Source organism: Manacus candei, unplaced genomic scaffold, assembly GCF_025592945.1.
Source record: "Manacus candei isolate 608988 ecotype Guabito, Panama unplaced genomic scaffold, ASM2559294v1 h1tg000040l, whole genome shotgun sequence".
NCBI lineage: Eukaryota > Metazoa > Chordata > Aves > Passeriformes > Pipridae > Manacus > Manacus candei.
Window position 1 is genome coordinate 677,153 of NW_026138088.1, and position 11,379 is coordinate 688,531.

An 11,379-nucleotide genomic window follows, 5' to 3' on the forward strand; every position below is an offset into this window, starting at 1 on the left:
CATGGGCGGGGCCAGCGCGCCCCCTCGCGGCCCGGTGGGGCGGGCAGAGCGGGCGGCGGCCGGGCCAGGGCTTGTCCGCGCTGTGCCCGCCCCGGCCGGCCCCGCTCCCGGCCCCCGCTCCCGGCCCCTACCCAAAATAGCGCAGGGCGGAGTCGGTACGGCCATGGCGAGGTGAGCGCGGTCGGACGGGACAGGCAGCGCCGGCACGGCGCCCGGTCCCTGGCCGGCGCACCGCCAGGCAGGACCCTGCGACCCGGGACCGGCATGGGGGAGCTGGAACGGGGTTGGCCGGGTCCCTCCGCCAGCCGGTCGAGGGGCGTGCGGGGCGGGCGAGGGGAGCGCCGTGTGCCCACCGCCCACCTCCCGGCCGGAACCCGCCCGGCTCCCCCTGCCAGCCCCGGGGCTCGACCCAGGCAGGGCCCGCGTCCGGGGCCCCTTCCTCGCCCCTGTCCCCTGTGCCCCCTGCGGGCCCTGCAGAGCGCTCTTGGACACCGGGGGAATGTCCGCTGGTGACACCCTCTGGTCTGCTCTTCCCCAAGGCAACCTGCAAAGACACTGTGGTACGACCGCCCGCGGTACGTGTACCTGGAGTTTTGTGTCGAGGACAGCACAGACGTGAAGGTCGTCATCGAGGACCAGCGGCTGGTGTTCAGGTGAGCAGCCACTGCCCTGCTGACTGGTGACATGGCCTGAACTGAGCGTTGTTTGGAGGATAAGGAGGCCTCTGAGAGAGCAGGGCACGCATGTCCTCAACCATCTCCTAAGCCAGGCTGTTATGGTGTTTTGGCAGTTGCAAAAATGCAGACGGTGTGGAGTTCTACAATGAGATCAACCTATATGCCAGAGTCAACTCTAAGGTGAGGCTTCCCCCCAACAAACTGTTCTCCACCAGCCTCTATAAGGCTCAGAGTCAGAGCCAGCCTGTGTAGTCTTGAGCAATGCTGCTTAGCGTTGAATCCTGCCTGTGTCCCGAGAGCTTCAGTGAGGTGAGCACACACCTGAGAGCCCTGACCCTGCCTAGGGCTGGTACTTGGGGTGCTGGCTTGAGCCAGAAACAATGTGTCTCCGTGGTTCTTTATCCCCCTCAGTCTGTGCGGGGCTGAGCTTTATAACCCTGTCTAGCTCTGCAGAGAGGAGTCTGACAGACACTGAGGTGAGGCACTCTGATCTCTTGGCAGGACTCAAGGGAGAAGCGCTCTGACCGGTCCATCACATGCTTTATGAGGAAGTGGAAGGAGAAAGTGGCCTGGCCACGCATCACCAAGGAGAACATCAAGGTGTGTGTGGTGCCTGGCAGCCACGACCAGCCTCAGCACATGTCCTGTCCCCATGCAGCACCTCACAGCTCCCAGGGACCAACCTGCCCCTGGGAAAGACACAGAGGGCCCCACGGGGGACCCCAAGACAGAGCTCCCAAAAAACCCAACCTGACAATCACTGCTAGTCCACAAATTAGTGCAATCCAGGAAGGATGCAGCACCTCTTTTCCTCGACACAGGCAGGGTCAGGACCGGTGCCTGCAGGCAAAGGGACATCCCTGCTTCCTGCCTCTTCCCAGGCCCTGTGCAGGAGCAGCCCGTGGGCTGTGAGTCCCTGCGGTGCTGCTCCCCCCTTCAGGGGATGCTTTCTGTGCCCACAGCCGGCCTGGCTCTCTGTGGACTTTGACAACTGGCGAGACTGGGAAGGTGATGAGGAGGTGGAGAGGGCCATGGTGGAGCAGTACGCAGAGGTGAGCTGGGCTGCCGGCTTCAGGGTCCAGGGGCACGTCAGATGGGTGCTTGGGATGAGGGGGAGCCAGCTGTTTGTTTCCCATCCAGATGCTGGAGAGGGTGACAGACAAAGGCCCCCCACCAGCCATGGATGACCTCGATGTAAGTACCACCTGCCAGCTACTTCCCACTACCCTGCTGAGCAGAGCCCGGGCTCTGACCTCTCCCGGCTCCAGGACAGCAGCAGCAGCTCGTGCTGCTCCCCTCGGGCAGCCTGTCCCCGAGCCAGCGCAAACACGCTCCCCGGGCTGCCAGGGGCTGCCGGCCGGTGCAGGGCTGGCCCGGTCCCTGGCATCTCCCACTTCTCCCACAGGACGACTGAAGTCCGGGCTCCCGGGGATGCCGCGGCTGCAGGAGCCTCCCAACGCGCCGGTAGCACGCACCGATGGACAGGCAGCGCGGAGAGGGTTTTCAGAGAGAGCAGAGCTGCCTCAGCTTGTGCCCGCTTGTGCAGCGCACCCGACCCCGGGCGGCAGAAGCGGTCCGGTCTGCCGTGCCCGGTTACCCGCGCGGGGCATGGGGCAATAAACGTGTACTGCCGCAGTTGTCTGCTGTGCCCGGGAGCCGTCCGTCCCCACGGGGGACCGTCCTTCCCCGTCCAGGAGCCGTCCGTCCCCACGGGGGACCGTCCTTCCCCGCCGGCAGCGGGCGCGCGCCGCCGCCGGGAGCGCGCCCGCGCGTCACCCCGCAGGCCCCGCCCGCTCCCGGCGCTGCAGCTGCCGCCACTTGCGCCGTGTCCGTGCCCGGGCGGCCGCGATGGTGTTCCGGTGCCAGCGGGACAGCTGGGCCCGGCAGGTACCGGCGCGGGGCGCGGGGCGCGGGGCGGGCCCCTCGCCCTAACCCCGACCCTTACGGTGCCGCCGTGTCTGTCGCAGTTCGCCACCAGGGTGGTGTCGTGCCAGGCGGCGGAGCTGCGGCCCGAGGGCGGCGGGGAGCCGGTGCGCGGGTTCCAGGTGGTGCTGGAGGACACCATCCTCTTCCCCGAGGGCGGCGGGCAGGTACGGTACGGACCGGGCCGGGCCGGGCGGGGGCCGGGCCGGGTCCGGCGGCGCTGACCCCTCGTGTCCGCAGCCGGACGATCGCGGCCTCATCGGGGACGTGCCGGTGCTGCGCGTGACCCGGCGGGGACCCGAGGCCGTGCACTTCGTGCCGGCCGCGCTGGAGCCCGGCGCCGAGGTGCTGCTGTCGCTGGACTGGGAGCGCCGCTTCGACCACATGCAGCAGCATTCAGGTCCGTGCCGGTACCGGGGGGGTGCCCGGTAACACCCCGGTTACCGTGGGCGGGGGGCGGTCAGTGCCCAGCGTGTCCCCGCCCCGGTCAGGGCAGGGGGATGCTCGGCAGCTCTGCGTGCACAGTCTGTCCCCGGCGCCACTTGGGACAGCAAGTGCCCCCTGCGAGCTCTCCCTGGCTTGTAAACAAACCCACCGAAAACAGGTTTGGAAGGAAAAGTTCAACCCCTGAGGGCAGGGCTGTCTCCACTGCTCCTCTGGGTGCCGGTAGGAGCCCTGCAGCACCCAGTGCTCGCCTGTTGTGGGGAATGTCAGTGGGACATACACAGTGTGACTGAAAATACCAGTGGCACTCAGAGCTGGTGCTTGCATGTCTCTTCCAGGACAGCATCTCATCACTGCCATTGCAGAACAGATGTTTGGATTCAAGACAACTTCATGGTGAGCAGGATAAAGGTTCCTTTTGACCCCAGTATTACCTTGTTTGGTACGTCCCACCATGCTGGGCTCCACGGAGCCTGAACATTAATACACCAAAAGGAGTTTGGACATTTCATTCAAGTTCAGAGGTCCTGCCTGGGAGAGGTGACTGACCTGGAGAGAAGCTGTACAAAGTGTTTGCTCTGTCTTGTCCTCCTCAAGTGTTTGGTTTGCACCTGGTGCTCTGAACAAAGCAGGGAGAGAAGTGTGTTTTGTTTCAGTCACCACATTCCTGGCAGTGGGATGCTGGTGCTGCACAAAGGGACCTCCTGGATGGTCTGAGCTACAGCAGCAGATGTTCTTCCCTGGTGCAGGGAGCTGGGCCGCCAGCGAAGCCTCATTGAGCTGGACACCCCCTCAATGACAGCAGAGCAGGTCAAGGCCCTGGAGAAGAGCGTGAATGAGAAAATCCGGGACAGGGTCCCTGTGACAGTGAGGGAACTGGCTGCAGATGACCCTGAAATTGAAAGAGTAAGTGATGGGAGAGAACTGATGGTGTTTGTGGGACCAGAATAACTGAGCATGGATGTCACCCTGTTTGGCACTGTTCTCCTCTGCCAGGTGAGGAGCCGGGGGCTGCCCGACGACCACGTGGGGCCAGTGCGTGTTGTGGACATCGAAGGCATTGACTCCAACATGTGCTGTGGGACTCATGTCTCCAACCTGAGTGACCTGCAGGTGGGTGGTCACAGCCGAGCTGCCTCTGGGAGCCACACTCCACATAGAGCAATGTGTGGATTAATCAATTAAAATTGATTTTAATCAATTTATTTTCACTGGCAGAGAGTCAGTATTCACCACAAGGCATAGTCTGGTAGGAAATGACCATCTGTGTATATAACTAAAATGCTGTTCTGACCAGTGTGATTTTCTTTTTAAGGTTATTAAGCTCCTTGGTGTGGAAAAAGGGAAAAAGAACAAAACCAACTTGATTTTCTTGGTGGGAAACAGAGTGCTGAAATCAGTTGAACAAAGTCACAGTACCGAGAAGGCTCTAACCTCCCTGCTCAAGTAATAACCTTTCCACTTCTGTTATTTCATCTTTACTCTTTCTCCTGACAGATACCACATAAGCTTCAGGGTACAGCTCCTGGGGCTGTGTATGATCTGCTTTTGCTCCTTTAGGAAATCCTTCCTTTGTCCTTCATGATGAGCCAATGATCTAAATTCTCCCTGTTCTTTCAGAAATGGACCAGGTGAGCATGTAGAGGCTGTGAAAAGACTGCAGAGCTCTGTGAAACTGCTCCAGAAGGTACGAGAATGGCTTGGAAAAGTGAATTGTGGTTGCTTCGTGCAGACCTAAGCTTTAGTTGTGGAAACTGGGAATTGAATTGTAGGCCTCAGTTTTTGTGGATATTATGAAAAGTGCTCTAACCTCTAGGAACACAACTGTATTCACACTGACAGTACAGTTCATTTGCTTTTCTTTCAGAATAACCTGAACCTGCTTAGAGACATTGCTGTTTTGATAGCTCGGGACTTCAAGAGCAAACCTGCTCCAAGGCAGCTGTTTGTGTTACACAGGTACAGAGGAGCTCAGGGAAAAGGGGCCAACAGTATCTCACATGTATTATGACAGTTGCCTTTCTCACACCTATTCAGGCTTGTTTTCTCAAGGAAAAGTATAAACGAGGTGAACAAAATATTAAACTGCCTCAGCCTGCTGCAAAGCTCTGTAATTGAAGGAATCTGTTGGTAATTCAGTCACTGACTTCTGGTTTTGTAGCTGAGAAATGACTGCATCCATCTAATTTCTCTCTGCCCTTGATATTTTCAAATAAAACTAGGGAGCTCTATTTCTTAAAGATAAACACTTAAGTAATTCCTAACATGTCCACAGGAATGCCCAACAAGGATTTAGATATATGGACAAAACCTAATCTCTATACTAAGTGCAAGAGGCCAAAACCCCTGATCAGGCCATTGGTTTCTGATTGAGATTTTTTATTCTAGAGGGTTTTTTTCCTTCCTTTTGAAGTGTTTTTTTTACCCATCTATACAGGAAAGAGGGTGATTCTGAGTTTATGAACATCATCGCTAATGAGATTGGGACAGAGGTGAGTTGGTGATGAAGACTGACCTGACACCACTGGTTTTCCACCTGAGCTATACACAGACAGGGGCTGGTGAGGCTGCTGCTCTTGCTGCAGTCATGAGCTGCAGGTCTGGTTCCTTTTGACAGTTACCTGAGGTTACCTGTCCCCAGCAGCCTCAGTCTGCAGGGAAATCCTCAACAGTGAGAATTCAGAGGACTGGGGAAGAGCCTGACCCCCAAAGCTGCACCAAGCCTCATTAGAAAGGATGGGATGGGATAGGATAGGATAGGAATACAATAGAAAGAGTAGCCTGTTTCAGTTGGAAGGAACCTACAACACTCATCTAGTCCAACTGCCAACTGTATCCTTTTAATTGAGGACATCCCAGTACCATGTTGTCCCAACAACATATGACAGAACCAAAGGTTCAGAAGCCACTTTCCTTTTACTTTTTTCAAGAAATCTCTGTCTCAGTAACACACATAAACTGCTGAATTGTCAGTGTGGTGTTTCAGTCCTGTGGCCAGTGTCTGTCCTTTCCCTGAACAAGGAAGGCAATAGTTAATCTGCAGTAACATCCATCTCTGTCCACAGGAAACTCTGCTATTCCTGACTGTGGGGGATGAAAAAGAAGCAGGACTCTTCCTTCTAGCTGGACCTGCTGAAGCAGTTGAGAATTTAGGTCCCAGGTAACGTGTTTTGTGGTTTGTTTAAAATGAATTCTGACGTTGCAGACTGAGCAGCTACACAGTGGAATCCGGGCACAGATCCATGTTTGCTGTCAGGAGCAGGTTGGGCTGCAGCCTGTGGTGTTGTTGCTGCAGGGTGGCAGAGCTGCTGGGAGGGAAAGGAGCTGGAAAGCGTGACCGCTTCCAGGGCAAGGCAGCCAAGATGAGCCGTCGGGGAGAAGTGGAAGCTCTGCTCCAGGAATTCATCAGCCATCGAAGCCCTGAAGTGTAAGAAATAATTCTCAGAGTAGGGCTTCCTTCCCTGTTTTGCACAGACCCCACTAACTTCTCTCCTGGAGAATAAAGACCTGAACCCAAAAGCTGGTGTGCACATGCTCTGTGCAGGCTGGTTTGGTGCTCACAGAAGTGGGGAGGGGATCTGCAATCCGTGCTTTGCTGCAAGGGCTCTTTCATTTCCCCAGCCAAATGGTACAGGGGTTAAAGTAGTCCTTAGTTTACCACTTCGTAAGGTTACTAAAACCAAGAGGGGCCTCCAGCTGGCGGTGCATTGGGGCCTTTTGCTTTGCACCAGTTGCTGAGGAGCAGTTGCTTTGGCAGTAACACTCAGCAAGAGGCCACTGGTCCTCCCTGACACCTTGGCCTGCCCAGGGACAGAGAGCACCCAGAAGGGAGAGTGGGTGGTCCACAGGCAGGAGGTTGTTCCCCACCATGTACCAGTCCTTTCCCTTGTTGAAGTGCAGTTGTTATTGGTCCTTCTTTGAACATTGAGAGTTTCTTGGGCTGCTGCAGTTACAAACTCCCTTGGGATCAGGCAGCCCTGTTCCCAGTGTTCCCTAAGCTTGCCTTTCTAGCCCGGGCAGGCCCTGAAGCTGCTGCAGTCTCAGCTGGAGGAACTAAATGGTGCTGTGGAGCCACAGTGGGGCACAACAGGTAATTTGGGGGGGGGGTTTCCCTCCTTTTTGCTAGAAGTGACATGACAGGTTCACTTTAGATGTTGGTAATAAACAGAGAAATAGAATAAAAGAAACCTCCATCCTAAGGAAGTTTATCTGTCATGAACAAAGGGATGGTGAACCCCAGCACATGATGTTCCCACATGTGGCCGCTGTGGCTGCTGCAGGGCCACAGGCCATGGCCCATGGCTGAGCTGTTGGGACAGTGTCAGCACACAGGGAACACCACAGAAACTGGAGCTGGGTGTAGGGTCAGTGCTGCAGGCACTGGTTGTTTGGGGGAGATTCTGCAAGTGCACACACAGAATCTGGCAGGAAGAAAATATCTGGACTTCCATATATATTTTAGACTATCTCAGGCTGAGCGAGGATGTGTAGTGAAGGAGTTAATTGCCAGGCTGTACAGCCTGCATGGCTTGAAGCTGGAGGGAGCATGGGACCACCACAGGGGGTCAGGATGCTGATACCAGGGGGGTCAGGATGCCAGGGCTGGGGGAGCAGAGCTGCTGTGACCCCATGGGGCTGGGAGAGCAGAGCTGCTGTGACCCCATGGGGCTGGGGGAGCAGAGCTGCTGTGACCCCATGGGGCTGGGGGAGCAGAGCTGCTGTGACCCCATGGGGCTGGGAGAGCAGAGCTGCTGTGACCCCATGGGGCTGGGAGAGCAGAGCTGCTGTGACCCCGTGCTGATGCAGCCGCTTCCTGCACCCGGGCAGAGCTGGCACTGGGGCTCGTGGTGGCTGGGGGCTGTGCCAGCACTGACCACCCTGAGCCCAACCCCGCAGCACAGCCAAATGCCAGCTCTGTCCCCACACCCTGGGAGTTCAGCACAGCCCCAACCGAGTCACTCAGTCTCAAAGCTGAGCTTGTTTCTGTAAGCAGCAAGGTGACACGAGTTTGTCCCTGTTCTTGCCACAAGGTGCACCCAGAAGCTTTGGATAAACAGCACAGAAAGCATCTCATCCCTTGCCCCACCTGCTGTGCTCTCAGTGTCTGACTGCAACCAGGGGTGAATGGCAAAGACCCAGGACACCTGGCAGTGCCCTTCCCAGTGATTTGAACATGTTTTGCAGGTGTTGGTGTTTCTCATCACTCAGGACAGACGTCCTTCCTCCACCACCCACAGTCCATGCCACAGCCCTGCACCCAGGAGCTGATCCTGCATCCCACAGCACAGGCCAGCAGAACACTCGAACTCACCAGCTAAACACACCTTCAGCTTTAATAAAATACCTCCTGTGCACAGCCACACCCCCACGTCATGTGTGTATAGATACATGTATGTATGTACACACACAGGTGTACGCTCACCCCACACTGCATCACAGCAGCAAACACCGGATGCCCCAGGGCTGAAGGGTCCCTCGTGCTGGCACTTTATCTCCATGTCACAGTGTCTGCCCGTTCCTGTCACAGAGCTGCCTCGCCAGCAGACCCCAGGCACCCAGGGGTGAGCACCCTGCACCTGGTGGTGCTGTCCCCAGCCCTGCAGTGCGGAGCTGACGTGTCCCCGTGAGCTGCAGAGGGAGTGCAGGATCTCCCCACCACTGCTGCTGGGTCCCAGGCAGACGACCTCCACCCATGGGTGCAGGAGGGGCAGCAGGGGAGTCCTGGGAGTGCAAGGCTTGCTGTGCCATCAGCAAGGGCACGACTGAGACTGTGGGTCTATGTGGTGGGAGCCACCCGGCAGCGCCACCAGCCCAGCCTCCACAGTCCACTCCCAGTGCAAAACCAGCAGGGAGCACACAGTGGCTGGGGTGCACCAGGGCTAGTGGGTGCCCCTGAGACCAGGGCTAGGGTGGCCACTTGCCTGGGCACGATTACCTGCAGGGATGCCCTAGGCAGCCTTCTTGTCCTGTGTGGCCATGAGGTGGGAGAGGCAGTAGGGGATGAGGCTGACAGTAGCCAGTGGCACAGCTGCACTCTTGCAGAAGGAGAGGGCGTAGAAGAGCAGCTGCATGTGGGAGGGTGGCTTGAAGGCATCAAAGATGTGGAGGATGAGGAGGGAGGCAGTGACACAGCCCAGGCGGAAGGGCAGCTGCTGGCCCTGCTTCCCCTGGCAGCTCTTCTTGTACATGTGGGAGTTGACAGCCAGCCCCAGCCCAAAGAGGATGCCCAGGTTACGGAGGAGGCTGGCAAAGGGGGTGGTGTCGATGTGGACCCACTCAGGGCGGCTGCACCACCTCCGTGCCTTCTCCAGTGTCCAGAGCAGGTCCACGCCAAGCACCCGCAGCAGCAGGTAGAAACCAATGGTGAAGCTGAAGAGGAATAAGGTGATGCCCGTGTACCGATGTAGGCTGGCGTGGTAGATGCAGCGCACATGCTGAAAGGTCTTGGCCACAGCCATCCCTGCCAGTAACAAAGCAGCAGCACTGGTCAGTGCTCAAGGTACTGCAGTCCAGCACGGAAGAGCTGCAGGGAAGGGCATGGGGGATCTGATGCACTTACCTGAGAAAACGCCTGCGATGACTTGGTGGGGGAAGTGAGCGGCAATGAAGACTCGGGACAGGCAGACGCAGACCTGAACTGCCCAGAACCCCGTCCAAAGCACCATCCACAGCACCCTGTGAGGGGCAGGTGGCTATGTTGGTGCCAGAGCCAGCTTGCACTGCTTGTGGCACTGCCATCCCACACCTTAAACAATGCCTGGCTCTCTGCCAAGCCCATCCTCATGCAGACCCCACTTGGGGTGCCACAGCCTGTCTATCTGTCCACAGCCTTGTGCCTTGATGGGCTTGGCTGTGCCAATCAGTGCTGGAGCTGCCTCTGCCCAGCACTCTGCCCAGGTTGTTCTGGTGCACAGCTTACCAGTATCCGGATGTCCTTGACTGCTTCTTCCCACGAGCAGCAGAGAGGAGGGCCACCACCATGACGTAGTACACACCTGCTGCACCCATGGCATGGCCAGACGGGCTCCCTGGGCAAAAAGAGAGCCCCGGGTCAGACCTGCTGTGAGCCAGAGCTGAGCACAGGCAGGATTTGTGCTGAACCACCACATCTTCACCAAGGGTCAAGGTCTGCTCTGTACAGGGACTTCCCTGCCTCCCCCCACTGCGGGCACAGCTGGTGTGCCTGGGAGCACAGCAGTAATGGCCCTCTCTCAAGAGCTGGCCAGGACCACGTGCCACTGGTGGGCTGCCAACTGTGACCCTGCCCAGGCCAGCACCCCCCTCCCTGCATGTGCAGGTCACCCTGGGCAAGTGCCCGCTGCTCCAGCTGGGGCTGGGGGACCCTACCAGGGCTGGGGGACCCTACCAGGGCCAGTCTCGCAGGTGAGCGGGAACTGCTGGATCTCTGGGGCAGAGGTGTTGTTGTAATAGTCCGTGTCGTGGACCCACCAGTATGGTCTCTCTCCAAAGAGGATCCTGAAAAGAAAGGAAAATGGGGTCTGAGGAGGTTTTGGGCACAGCTGCAGCTTCAGCTCTGTCCTGGGAGCTGGAAGAAGCAAAGGACCCACAAGTGGTTGAGGGCATCCTGAAAAACACAGCACACAGCTGGTCGCTTGGTTCTGACAGCTGACACTGCCTGTCCATGTCCCCATCCCCGGCCCTGAAGGGGAAGAGCAAGAACTTCCTGGGTGCAAGTCAATGCAACCTCCTGTGCCGAGGGACTCTGTGCAGCCCCTGCTCAGCACCACAGTCCTGGCTGATAAGCAGATTCTGTTTGTAGAAGGCTCCATCTCTCTGCCTGGCTCTGAGAAGGGGGGAGCTGTTGCTGCACAGCTTGGGAAGGAGCAACCATTGTCACTGCCCAGCTGGGAGCTGAACTCTGTCCTTTGTTCTACCCCAGCATTGGAGCTGAGAGCACCCAGCTGGCCTGCATTAGTCCAGCTGTGCCAACACACTCGGAGGGAGCTGTGGCTCAGGGCCACTCACCACTTGAAGACAAGGTTGAGCCAGTCTCCGATCACAGCCACCCAGATGAGTCTGATGCCCACTGCCTCACTGAAGTGGAACCAGATGGGGAAGAGGACAAAAAAAGCGTTCCTGAGGTCAGCAGCATAGGAGATGAAGAGGAACAAGTCCTGGGAGCCCTGGAAGTGCTGCTGCAGCCAGTGCGTTGTCCGGATGCCCACGTCGTGCAGGAGGTTCATGTTGGCCTCCATCCTCCTCTGCTGCCCCTGCCCTGGGCTCGGCTCCGGCTGCCCCACGCTCCGCTCTGCCGCTGGGGTTTTATAGTCTGCTGAGTCTTGTTTGCTGTGGGCAGGTCACTGTCCCAGCACTG

General features: G+C 57.8%; 2 protein-coding genes across 5 annotated transcripts; one reads left to right on the top strand and one right to left on the bottom strand.

The window, feature by feature from the left end:
• The first annotated feature begins 1 nt into the window (after position 1).
• LOC127474225 (putative protein PTGES3L) lies at positions 2-8,404 on the top strand. Of its 4 annotated transcripts, XM_051794755.1 has the most exons (19): positions 2-171; positions 540-653; positions 791-857; positions 1,179-1,277; positions 1,640-1,729; positions 1,818-1,871; positions 2,645-2,767; positions 2,841-3,000; positions 3,383-3,440; positions 3,794-3,950; positions 4,041-4,157; positions 4,360-4,490; positions 4,665-4,731; positions 4,912-5,003; positions 5,482-5,536; positions 6,110-6,204; positions 6,340-6,471; positions 7,056-7,134; positions 8,229-8,404. In XM_051794755.1, the coding sequence occupies exons 1-18, from the start codon at positions 2-4 to the stop codon at positions 7,069-7,071; spliced, it is 1,797 nt and encodes a 598-aa protein (XP_051650715.1). In that variant the 3' UTR covers positions 7,072-7,134; positions 8,229-8,404. The 4 variants fall into 4 exon arrangements, with proteins under 4 accessions (XP_051650715.1, XP_051650714.1, XP_051650712.1 ...); XM_051794752.1 differs by lacking the exons at positions 2-171; positions 540-653; positions 791-857; ... (1 more) ...; positions 1,640-1,729; positions 1,818-1,871 and adding an exon at positions 2,424-2,564; XM_051794753.1 differs by lacking the exons at positions 2-171; positions 540-653; positions 791-857; ... (3 more) ...; positions 7,056-7,134; positions 8,229-8,404 and adding an exon at positions 2,425-2,564 and having other exon boundaries at positions 6,340-6,563.
• On the bottom strand, positions 8,360-11,322 carry G6PC1 (glucose-6-phosphatase catalytic subunit 1). Its single transcript, XM_051794759.1, has 5 exons — positions 11,031-11,322; positions 10,411-10,520; positions 9,964-10,072; positions 9,604-9,719; positions 8,360-9,504 (listed from the first exon to the last, which is right to left on the bottom strand). The coding sequence occupies exons 1-5, from the start codon at positions 11,258-11,260 to the stop codon at positions 8,993-8,995; spliced, it is 1,077 nt and encodes a 358-aa protein (XP_051650719.1). The 5' UTR covers positions 11,261-11,322; the 3' UTR covers positions 8,360-8,992.
• Positions 11,323-11,379: the final 57 nt, after the last annotated feature.